This window comes from Crocodylus porosus, unplaced genomic scaffold (genome assembly GCF_001723895.1).
Source record: "Crocodylus porosus isolate Cpor-Errol unplaced genomic scaffold, CroPor_comp1, whole genome shotgun sequence".
Taxonomy (NCBI): domain Eukaryota; kingdom Metazoa; phylum Chordata; order Crocodylia; family Crocodylidae; genus Crocodylus; species Crocodylus porosus.
This window is the reverse complement of record NW_017728948.1, coordinates 10240478-10252527: the sequence shown is the minus strand read 5'-3', so window position 1 is coordinate 10252527 and position 12050 is coordinate 10240478. Positions and strand designations below refer to the sequence as shown.

Here is a 12050-nt window from a genome sequence, read left to right as displayed (position 1 = left end):
CCTGGGGGTGTTTAAGAGGAGGTTAGATGAACATCTTGCTGGGGTCATTTGACCCCAGTATTCTTTCCTGCCATGGCAGGGGTTCGGACTAGATGATCTGCTCAGGTCCCTTCCGACCCTACAAACTATGAAACTATGAAACATGGTCTTCTCTCATACTGCCCCTTTGCAGGAACACTCTCATACCAACCCCCTCCTTTTCCCTGGGGCCATACTCACCCTGCCCTCACCTGAAGGGTCCTCAAGCTTGTTTCCCTGCACTCTCCAGCCAGCAAGCACGTGGCCTCACGGGCCTCTCCCGTGACCCTCATCCAAGTGAGCGCTGAGCAATTAGCAGAACACTGAACTGACTATGCCACTAGCCCCTCACTGGGTCACTCACCCAGCTGCTCTAAATTAGGGGCTCCTGACTTGTCCCCGTTGTTTCCCCATGGTACTTCTCCATTTGCCCCTTAACCAATCTGCCTCTGGCCCACTTGTGGCCTCAGGTGCCCAAAGGCTTACCTGGACCAAACCTGGCCCCATGTTAGCAGGGCCTACGTTCGAATCCCCTTGCCCACTTCATGCCCTTTCCTCACAGATCCTCATAACTCACCCCTTTCCTTGGGCTCTGAGTCCCCTCACTCTCACTGGGCTCCTTGCCCAATGCACATGCACAGTCGGGGCTCCTAGCCTCTGGGCTCCTTGCCTCTCCACTAGGTTCCATGCCCTTGCTAGGCTCTCCAGGTCTCTCAGCTGTTATGCTGGTGCTTAACTATGCTGTCAGGTGCCCCACTGCACCCCGCTCTACACTTCCACCTCTACTGAGGCCCATACTCTGTCCCCATTATGCTGGGGCCTGGGTCAACACGCACCCCACAAGCTCAGCTGGCACTCACCAGTGTGCCTAGCCCACCACTCACTCCGCAGGCTCTTGCGCCCCACGCAGGTTCAGGTGGCTGCAGCCGTGCCTGGCTCTAGAACTACCTCCGATATTAAATGACCTACCCGAAGGTGGGGCCTGGGGTTTAGGCGCCCCTACTCGCCTTTCACCGGGGTAGTAACTGGCCTGGCATTTCTGGGGTGGCTGTTCCACCACAAATAGCCCCACCAGGCCACCCACCCCGGGTCGGGTGCAGTTTTAGGTCTTGCCCAGGACCAAGAGCCTCCTAACCTTCCCCATCAGCTCTTGCCCTTACTTTCTGGTGTTAACAAAGCAGCAGCTCCCCTGGGAGATGTTTCCTTGGTGCTCCACCAAAGCAAGCTCCCCTCAGAGCCCACAGGACTATCTAGGTCCTAAGGATGACAGCCAACTAATCAGCTGTACTGGGATGATGGGACATGAGACGCACTCAATTTATGGAGTCATAAACCAGCCACAAAGTATTACACATTTTTTGAGAAATATCTTTGTGGCTGGCATGCCATTTTATGGTGCCATAAATTTAATGAATGCATGACACATTGCTATTTATGGCACAATTAATACATTTATTTCACCAGAAATGCAATATGTGCCGGGGAATCTCAGTCTGCAAGTAAGTGATCCTAAAAGCAGCCTCTGACTCTATAAAATGCCTACGTAATTAGCAAGCCCAGTTTTAGGTAACTCGGTTTGGCAGAATATACACCAAAAGGCCTTTATTACCCATTATAACCAGATCCTAATGGTATTACTGAGCCTTGCACACATACAGAGGGCAGTTATGGAATCACCCAAGATTATCTAAATGAGTATGACAGAAAAAGTTATATAAAGGAGTCCAAAGAATAGTTAAAGAACCTGGACATGATTTGGTCCTGCCATGTTACAAATGAGCTGATACATTTGTTGGTTTATTAGAATGAAAGAGGGAAATGTCATTACTTTAGGCATTAACATTGACCTATCACATAACACAGCTGCAACACTTGAGAAGCACAGACTTGCTAATTATGTTGCTAATTAATGAACATTAAAGATAAAGTATGTCAGCTCATACATTAGCATAATCCACTTAAAATGAGGCCAGTTTAATGTGCACACAGACTCCTTTGTGTTGCTTTTTGCCACAAGTTTGTTAAATTGGACACTAGAGACAAGCTAACTTTTATGAAATTGCAAGGACATCTTACTTGGCTTTCAGAAGGGCATTTGCAGCTTCATCTACAGCCTTCCTGCGATCTTTCAGTGCTCCTTCCAAGGTTCGCCACTGTGAGGATTTCTTCTCTGCTGGAACCTATATGAACCACAAAAATGTTCTACCTTGACAAATTATTGCACCTAACAATCATCAATATAAAGAAAATTTGAGACAGCTACACACTTAAAAACTAAATTACTCAAATACACAAAGGACTTATGTCATATCAGGTCACTTGAAAGTAATTACCTTTATTTTAAATAAATCAGGCCTTTTCAGGTTTTATACCATTTACTTCCCTATTTGTTTCTGTCTAAACAGCGAAAATAATAAGTGGCATTTTCATGCAGAACCTCAGACAACAGTAAAACTAATCGGTGTTTACTTTCAAACACTGCTTGTATTACACTTTAAAAATGCAGCAAACAAATGTTTTAAAAAATGATTACTAAAAGCTACAGTCTCTACAGTTTGAATGTTCTATAGTCATGTCCCTTTCTAAAAAAGCCAATGCATACATTCTTACGTAGTTTTCATATAAATTTTCAGTGTGAAAAGTGCTATTTCCAAATAGAGTCAATTTTCAAGTGTAGCTGTTATTAGTTATGGACCTACCCCTTTAAGACGTGTTTAGCCATTGCATTATAGCCACTGCTTCACAATACTGTTGAAAATAACAGCCCTACACACTAGAAACAACAAAATCCACAGAGGGCAAGGCACAGAGCAGTGGGTTTGAATCACAGCAAAATTTATTTATGGCAAGATTCAGGTAAAAATTCCTAATTAATAAAGGGGGGGGGGAATAGTACAATGGAATGAGCTGCCTAGGGAAATATATGGAATCTCCTTGACTGGAGGTTTTCAGGCAGGTAGGGTGGTACTTTATAGATTCACTGATTCAGAGAAGCATAATAAGCTTTCATAAGTAACAGTGGCTTTGTCAGATGCTATGAACGGAGTAGGAAAAAATTTTCAGGAAGGCACTGAACAGACAGACTTCTGTCAGGTGGTTCAAGGAACAGTAAATCCTGCATCCTGCTAGATGCTAGACTAGATGAACCCCAAGGTCTATTCCAGCACTATGATTCTAGGGTTCCTGGATGCCAGCAAATGCACTTCTGTAACCAGGGAAGCATAAATCCCCTGGGAATGCTTCAGTAGTAGTAAAGGTTTGTTATTAACAAGGTGTGGGTAGCCACAACCCTTAAAACACCCAGCTGTCCACAAGCACAAGCCCTTTGAAACATTCTAAAAGTGGCAGTAACACTCCAAAATGGCACCTTGTGAAGTGAGCTGTTATTTTAGAGCAGTCACTTTTTGTCACCTCTGCACTTAGACAGTGTTGTGCATGCAGGGGGAAAACAAATGGATATCCTGCCTGATGTCCAGGTGCCAGGTACCACTATGGGTCCTGGAGCACTGCTGGGTCCCCACCAGGAGCCCCACAGTTCTTGCTGGGACCCAATCAGTGACCTGGCAGATGGGATGGAGTGCACCCTCAGCAAGTTTGTGGATGACACCAACCTGGGGGGGTGTAGTAGATACAACGGAGGGTAGGACTAGGATTCAGAACAGCCTTGACAAATTGAAGGATTGGGCCAAACGAAATCTTATGCGGTTCAACAAGGACAAATGCAAAATCCTACACTTAGGACAGAAGAATCCCATACACCACTACAGCCTGGGGACTGACTGGCAGCTCTGCATAAAGGTCCCAGGGGTTAGTGGACAATAAGCTAGACATGAGTCAGCAACGTGCCCTTGTTGCCAAGGTTAACAGTATGCTGGGTTGCATTAATAAGAGTGTTGCCAGCAGATTGAGGAAAGTAGTTATTCCACTCTATTCTGCACTGCTAAGGCCACATCTAGAGTACTATGTTCAGTTTTAAGCACCCCACTACAGAAAGGATGAGGACAAGTTGGAGAAAGTCCAGCAGAGAGCAACAAAAATGGTTTGGTGGCTGGGACACGACTTACAAGGAGAGGATGAGGGAACTGGGTTTATTTAGTCTGCAGAAGAGAAGACTGAGTGGGGATTTGACAGCAGCCTTTAATTACCTGAAGAGGATGAAGTTGGACTGTTCTCAGTAGTGACAGAACAAGGAGCAATGCTCTCAAGCTGCAGTAAGGGAGGTTTAGGTTGGCTCTCAGGAAAAAAAAACTCTCACTAAGAGGGTAGCAAAGCACTGGAACAAGTTATCTAGACAGGTGGTGGGCTCTCCATCCTCAGAGGTTTTTAAGGCCCAGCTCGATAATAGCCCTGGCTGGGATGATCTAGTTGGGGATGATCCTGCTTTGAGTAAGGAATTGGATTACATGACCCGAGGTCCTCTCCAACCCTAATCTGCTATGATTCTATACCTCTCCACACCCCTATTGGAGCTGGGCACTCCAGCCTCCTCTTTCTTTCTGCTCAGCTGAGGGGGTGGGGGAACAGAACAAGTAGAAAGGATTGGAGTATCAGGAGGCCTGCTGGTGCAGAGCCCCCACCACAAACATTATGTCTCTGCTCAGCTCTCATCTCTCCCCCACCCTCTACCTCCATTGCCTGTGAAGGGAGGAAGAAGGGGGAGTGAAGATCAGAGACACAGGTCACAGCAGTCTGCTCTAGTACCCACCCCTCCAGTCTGGTGCTTGAGGTGGCTGCATTGTTTGAAACTTTTCAGCCAAGGAATACTACAGGTGTATGTACTCCCTGGATGAAGTGTTACGTAGTGCATTTCACTTAGATATCTGCAGTGGAGATATGCTGTTGCTGTTTGATGTGTGCACTATAATATTTTAGCATTATCCTTTTCAAAAATGATTTTACATATATTAAATGTTAACTCTGAAGACCCTATAGGTCAGTAAACAGAGTCTCTCTAGTTTACAGGCAGTGAAACTGAGAAGCAAAAATAATACTGTGACTCCACTTTTAAAAAATGTCACCTAATATTACACAAGCAGAAATCCTCAGTAACGAGATAAGATAAAGACCAGTAAAAATCTTCTGAGAGGTATTAGACAGCGATGATCCGGCCTCAAGCAGGGACACAGATTTGACTGACATCTATTCCAGCCCTAATTTTCTACAGTTCTGCAATTACACACTAGCACAAGGAAAATAAATTCTTATCCAATATGATTCTCAATAGTGGACTAGATAAAGATACTGGATTCTTCAGTGAGACTGATGGCCTGTCAGCATTTGTACACATTACCTCAGAATTATCCATGGCCTCTTTCAGGATCTGAGCATGAGCATTAACAGCCTGCACTGCAGCTTCCTGTGCTGCAATTGCCTGAAGGGTTATACGTGCAGTCCTGCTCAGCGCTCCTTCTAGAGTGGCTGCAAGAGCTAGAAAGATAAATTAAATGATATATTTTAGCTGTTTCCACTGAGAGCAATAACAAAAAACATTTATACATATACAAGTAATATTTAACACATTTCTTTTATTGCCCTTGCTGTTACTCTCCTACCATATCCTATTCTTGGAGGGGGATTTATTTGCTCTAATAGTCTCTTCTGTCTCTGGTTATTAAAATAGTACTTAAAAAGCAAGAGAAAAAAAAAGTTCTTCCATCTAAAAGCACCTGGTTTGAGCTATTTTTCTTCTTTGAGAACGGATAATGGGGCAGAAACTACAGTCAATTATTTTTTGCAATGTAATGTCTCGACTTTTCTACTTCAGTCTTATACTTTGACATCCGGAGAAGCAAAAAGTTATAAGAAACATAACTGAGCAATTACCAGAGTTCTGTTACTTAAACTTCAGCTATCAGCTTGACATACAGCTGATTAAGATGACTCACCAAAACTGACAACTGAAGTGGTACTGTAAACTGCTGGTGAGAAGAACTGATTTATTTTCACATAGTAGCTAAGATAATTTTTCCTACAGCATGCCCCAAGGCATAAGCAGACAGAAAAATTTTACTGGGAGTCTCAGGACTTAACTTATTCCAAGTTTTTCTCTCTTCCTAGCAGGAAAGTCTACAGATCTACCATAACATTAGTCCTGCTTGCAGCTCCTTGAAGACAGACCTGTCCATTAGGGCAGAATCCAACAGCCACATCCTTGAAGACCAATCAGGTCAAGATGCTTCCAAAGCTGCTTTATAGATTGAATTCCTTTACATTTTTATTAATAAGGTATTAGACTAAACAAGAACTTCTTGCAAGCACTACACACTATAGAACTATTAAAACCCACTATAGAACTATTAAAACCCACTGTAATGTGCCTGCCAAGAAAGCGAAGATACAATTTAAGTCTCCCTCAGAACTATAATCTTTGTACTAGTGACTGCCATCTGTGGACTCTCACTAGAAGAAAGGAAATTTTCAGACAAATGAAAACAAAAGTTTCCTTGTTCTTCATTATGAAATGTCTGCATATCCATTAAAGGCATGGATAACAATGATGCAGCAGGAAGAAAAATACATGTGAAGAGATAATACAGATTTAAGAAAAGATTCATCAGTTACTGGAAAAGCACAGCGTATAGGACCATTGTTCCAATGGAAGGCCTACATATTTCACTTACAACATTAAATATATGGAAATATGGCCAGGTGGCTATGCAGTATGATCCTTCAGGCCTTCCATAGCTCTGCATGAGAGCATCAATATCAGAAAGAACTATTAATAATCTTTAAAGGTTGCCTTCAGATTTTAGACACTCAAGACACTTCTGACTAGGGGCTAAAGTGATGATTAATCAGACCATTTAGTACAGAACTTTGGTCCAAGAAAGAATTCTCACTGGTGAAAAACTGCAGAGCAAGGCAGCTCGAGAAGTCACAGCTGGATGGGAGAAAAATCCTGCAGCATCTTTGTCCCATGAGCTGGAAAATATTACCACTGAAATTTTAGTCTGAATTTTTTTATGTCCCATCAAGGTCTTTTTCCTAAAAGATAAAGGATCTGCTTTATTTGTTAGAATAGTTCCCAAGGTAAAAAATGTGTTATAAACTTATAGCTCTCATGCACATAGCTAGATTTAGCCTCTCTGGGTTTGGGTACAGAATTTGATCTTTCAAATCAGACCCTGATCCTAACAGAGGCATAACTAGGTTTCCAACTGCCGCGTGAACTGAATACAAGAATCAGGAGTCCCTTAGATGATATATAGCCACATGGCTCACCTCTGCTTCTCCCCATACCCCTATGAATAGAAAGTTTCACCAAAACAACACCACTTATTTTTGGCTTTGCAAGTGGAAAGCACACATTAGCAGCCATGGTCTACTCCATGTCTTCAGTACCTCTGCTGAATCCTGAATGCAACAGACAGGTGACTTCATATGGAGGTCCTCAGGAGGCAGGCTCCAGCCTCCCAGATCAACCCTGTACCCGTTTAAGCTGCTCACTCTAAATGTTCATTTCTTCTCTAGGTGTACTAAATGAATACACAGAAAATTTATTTTTCTTCACTGCCTAGGAAGAAAGCAATGCTTGCAGCACCGAGAATCTGGTGCATTCTTCCTTCTTAATAAAAACACTGACTGGTACTTATTGGTCAATCATGGTTGGAATTATATCCCTATGGGCTGATGCAACTGCTCTTAACTTAAGCCAATGAACCCCATGCTAGATGTTCATTAACCTTTTAATTCAATTATTCCCAACATGAGTTTCCTGCACTTGGAGGTGGGGGGGAGGAGAGACCCTGAGACAAAACTGAGGAGCAAACATGGTTGTGCCTGGCAACCACCAGCTTCTGAACTCTGTGCTTGGATAGAAATTAGCTTACATGAAGGTGAAGCTCTATGACAAGTCCCAGATATAAAAGGCCACATGGTATCAGTCATTTCTCAGTGGGGCTGACAATCCACAAGACTCCATATAATTTGAGAAAAAACTGCTTTGAAAGTCCTTCCCATAAGAGGGGCTCCCCATCACTAAGGTGTTTTATTACTGTACACGTAAACATGCACCTTTCTGCCGGTTAACCCCATTTTCTTCTGGCACTGTGAAAGGCAGCTTTAGGGACAGGTTGGCAAAAATTTTAGCAGCAAATGGTAATGCTAGCTGATCTCAAGAACATCTCCTCCTGTAGATCTCTGCTTCACATGCTCCAGATAACAGGAAATACACTTCCATCTGGAAATTGCTAGTATGGCAAAATTCAGGGTCCTGTAAGATCCAAGGCTTTTAAAAACACCTAATTTGGAAAGCTTCATTAGTGTAACAACAGGCTGACTTGAAGGGTACAGAGGATTTTCCTGTGGTACCAATCAGCTGATTGGTACCACATCTCCTTTAATTCTTAGCTGAATCAAAGCACGTCAGGACTTGTAGCAGGGTCTTTCCTTCTGAGGGACAAGAAAAGCAGCTGATCTAAAACTCATTTAAAAATGGCTGCCATCGCAACTCTACTGCATCACTAAGAACCTACCCTGCAAAATATTTAGCAGTAAACTGCACCTGCTTTGCTTGCAGTTTTAATTCCCAGGGCCTTACAGCCAAGTTGTGATTTATCACTTGCTGCTTTAACTAAGTTTCAAGCTGGTTAGTGGTAGGGAGGGAAGGTAAGTAATACTTTATGAGAGCTATTGCTTAGACTCTCTCTCCATCTTCCAGTCAAGATAACCTGATTTTCAACACCACCATATGGAATGGAGGCTGTGACTTGGCACGCATAACTATAGCTCAAAACATGCAGATGTACAGGTGGCTGCTAAAGTAGCTTCTCCTATTATTTCTTCAAATGCTTACTACTCCTTTAAATCACATGAAGCAGAGAGTTGTCCTGATTTATATAAGTCCACCCACATTTCCCCTTCTCCTAACATCCTCCCAAGTTCCCCTTTTTACAAAGATTCATCTGCAGAAATACAGATCCCACATAACACTTCTAAAAACAGCTTCAAAACATTGAAAATACTGATTTTGAAATTGCTCTTTAAGTGGAATCTGGCTACTAGTTTGACACACAGATAGCTTTACTCCAAGGAACATGAACAGGAGGAGAGTCGCTGGACCCTTTGAGTCATTTTATTAGAAAAGTTTGTATCTGGCAAACCAGAAGAGGAAAAGCAAGATGACACCTGAGCTTCCTGTGCCTTGTTTAACTGGGAAACTCTGAATATTCAAAGTTTCTTCTGCGGCAGTGACTCCTATTGCCAAAATCTACACTGTCCATCTCCAATGCCCTTCTTTCCTAATTTCTCATTCATGGTAGGATGGAACTGTATTTAACCTCTCAGGATTCATAAAAAGAGCAAGGTTTCTCCACCACTCTCTGAAAGGACAGATGGAGAATAGCCTCAATGAGTGCGACTCCACAAGCGGTAACATGCATTTCCCCAGGGACAAAGAGCAGCAGCACAAGGTATGCCGCTGCTACATGTCACCAGGGAATGCCCATGTCACGCATGCTCTGCCACATGGGACATGGCCCTGGGTGGAATAGGGGAGGCTGGGGCCAGCAACTGTGCTGACCCCAGGCATCAACCAATCTTGCTGTAATACACAAAATCAGGAGGAGGAAGCAGAGTGATCGTCATAAGCAACTCCATCCTGAGAGGTACAGAGGGCCCCATCTGTCACCAGGACGCCTCAACATACAAGGTCTACTGCCTGCCTGGAGCAAAGATCCAGGACGTGATGGGGATGATCCAGGCTGTGATCCAGCTCACCGATTACTACCCCATGGTCCTAATCCATGTGGGTACTAATGGTGCGGCCAGAGGAAGCCCTGAACACCTGATGGCGGACTGCCACGCTCTGGGGGCATGCTGAAGGAGGTAGGTGCACAGGTGGTATTCTCTTCTGTCCTACCAGTGAGTGGACGTGGAAGACGACATGAGACCTGCATCACAGAGACCAACTGGTGGCGTCAGGAATGTCGTCTTGAGGCAGGCTTCGGTTTCCTAGACAACGACCCGCACATCACAACAAGAGACATGCTCGGGTGGGATGGGTTTCACTTTTCCCCCAAAAGTAAGCACGTGTTCTCTTCTAGGTTGGCGGATCTCCTCCGGCAGGCTTTAAACTAGGCTCGTCAGGGGAAGGGGAAGATGAGGGCGGAGGAAGCCTTGGACCACTAAACCAAGCGGCACCCACAAGTACAGCCCAGCCTAGACTGATGAGCAGAACAAATATCCAGGTATGCAACAGGGGCCAGGGCAATGCCCAGATTAGGGGGTCAGTGCACACATCTTCAGGAGGCCTCAAATGCCTCTACCCAAACACTTGTAGTATGGGAAACAAGCAGGAGGAACTTACCTCCTGCTAGCTGACACCAACTTAGACATAGTGGGGCTCACAGAAATGTGGTGGGACCCAATGCACAACTGGGCAGTGAATATTAAGTACTATAGGCTGTACAGGAAGGACAGGACAGGTAGGAAAGGCGGGGGTGTGGTGCTCTACATTAAGGAGGAATACACATCCTCATCAAGTAGCACAGGGTCAGAGGAGGGGCACACTGAAGTGCTCTGGGTTAGAATACAAGGCAGTTGAGAAGAAAGGGACTTAACAGTGGGGGTCTACTACAGACCACCCGAAAAAGGGGAAGAGCTAGACCAGGAATTCTTAAGTTAGCTCAAAGGATGTGGTCATCATGGGTGACCTGAACCTTCCAGACATCTGCTGGGAAGAGCAGTCAGTCAGGTCTGACCACTCATGTAGGTTCCTAGCCCAAAAGCAGGACCTCAGTCTAACCCAGAAGCTGCACAGCCCCATCAGGGGAGACGCCCTGTTGGACCTGGTGCTGACCACGGGTGATGACCTGGTGAGGGGGCTGCAGTTGCTCCAGGGATGACTATACTGCGGCTGCTCGGGGCTGCAGGGAGGCAGTCAGGAAGGCCAAGGTGGAGATGGAACTGGGACTAGCTACCCAGATCAAGGACAACAAGTCCTTTTTTAAATACATAGGGGGCAAAAAGAAGGTACGAGGAAACGTGGGGCCCCTGCAAGACACGCTAGGAAATCTGGTCACACTAGACGACAAAGCTAACCTATTTAACAACTTCTTTGCCTCCATTTTCCTGAGCAGGGACAGGATCAGCCCCCCTACCAGGACCCCCTCAGGCCCCAGGGGAGGCGTACCTAGGCCAAGGGTTAGGGAGGATCTAGTCAGGGAACTTCTGGAGGGACTGGATGTATTTAAAATCAGCTGGTCCGGACGATCTCCGCCCCAGAGTGCTGAGGGAATTAGCAGAGGGAATTGCGGGACCCCTGGTACGGCTTTACGAGCATTCGTGGTGCTCTGGTGTGGTGCCAGAGGACTGGAAGAGGGCCAGTGTGGTTCCCATCTTCAAAAAAGGGAGGAAGGAGGACCCAGGAAACTATAGGCCAGTTAGTCTTACCTCAATCCTGGGCAAGCTTTTTGAGAAAATTATTCTGACATGTCCACGAGGGGCCAGCAGGGGAGATCATGCTTAGGGGCAACCAACACGGGTTCATTAGAGGCAGGTCCTGCCAGACCAATCTGGTGGCCTTCTATGACCAGGTCACCAAATCCTTAGATGCAGGGGTAGCAGTGGACATAGTCTTTCTGTACTTTAGGAGGGCCTTCAACACTGTCTCTCACCCCAGTCTCATTAAAAAAACTAGGGGACTGGGGTCTCAACACCTACACAGTCAAATGGGTCACTAACTGACTGGAGGGCCACACCCAGAGTGGTGGTGGATGGGTCATTCTTGACCTGGAGGGATGTGGGCAGTGGGGTTCTGCAGGGCTGCATCCTCGGGCCCGCACTGTTCAACATCTTCATCAGTGACTTGGACGAGGGGGTAAAAAGCACCCTGTTCAAATTTGCTGAAGACACCAAGGTGTGGGGGGGATGTGGGCATGCTAGAAGGGAGGAATAGGCTGCAATCGGACCTAGACAGGTTACAGGGGTGGGTGGATGAGAACAGGATGGGTTTCAAATCTGACAAGTGCAAGGTGCTGCACCTGGGGAGGAAGAACCAGCACCATACCTACAGGCTGGGGAACTCCCTTCTC

The 12050-nt window shown here is 45.4% G+C and overlaps 1 protein-coding gene across 1 annotated transcript in view; it reads right to left on the bottom strand.

The window, feature by feature from the left end:
- The window catches only part of IMMT (inner membrane mitochondrial protein), a 45412-nt gene that overhangs the window by 19749 nt on the left and 13613 nt on the right, over positions 1-12050 (bottom strand). The window contains exons 7-8 of the mRNA XM_019552660.1: positions 5309-5445; positions 2095-2198 (exon numbers count right to left, since the gene is read on the bottom strand). Of these exons, the coding sequence (XP_019408205.1) occupies positions 2095-2198; positions 5309-5445 (241 nt within the window). The remainder of the gene's footprint in view (positions 1-2094; positions 2199-5308; positions 5446-12050) is intronic.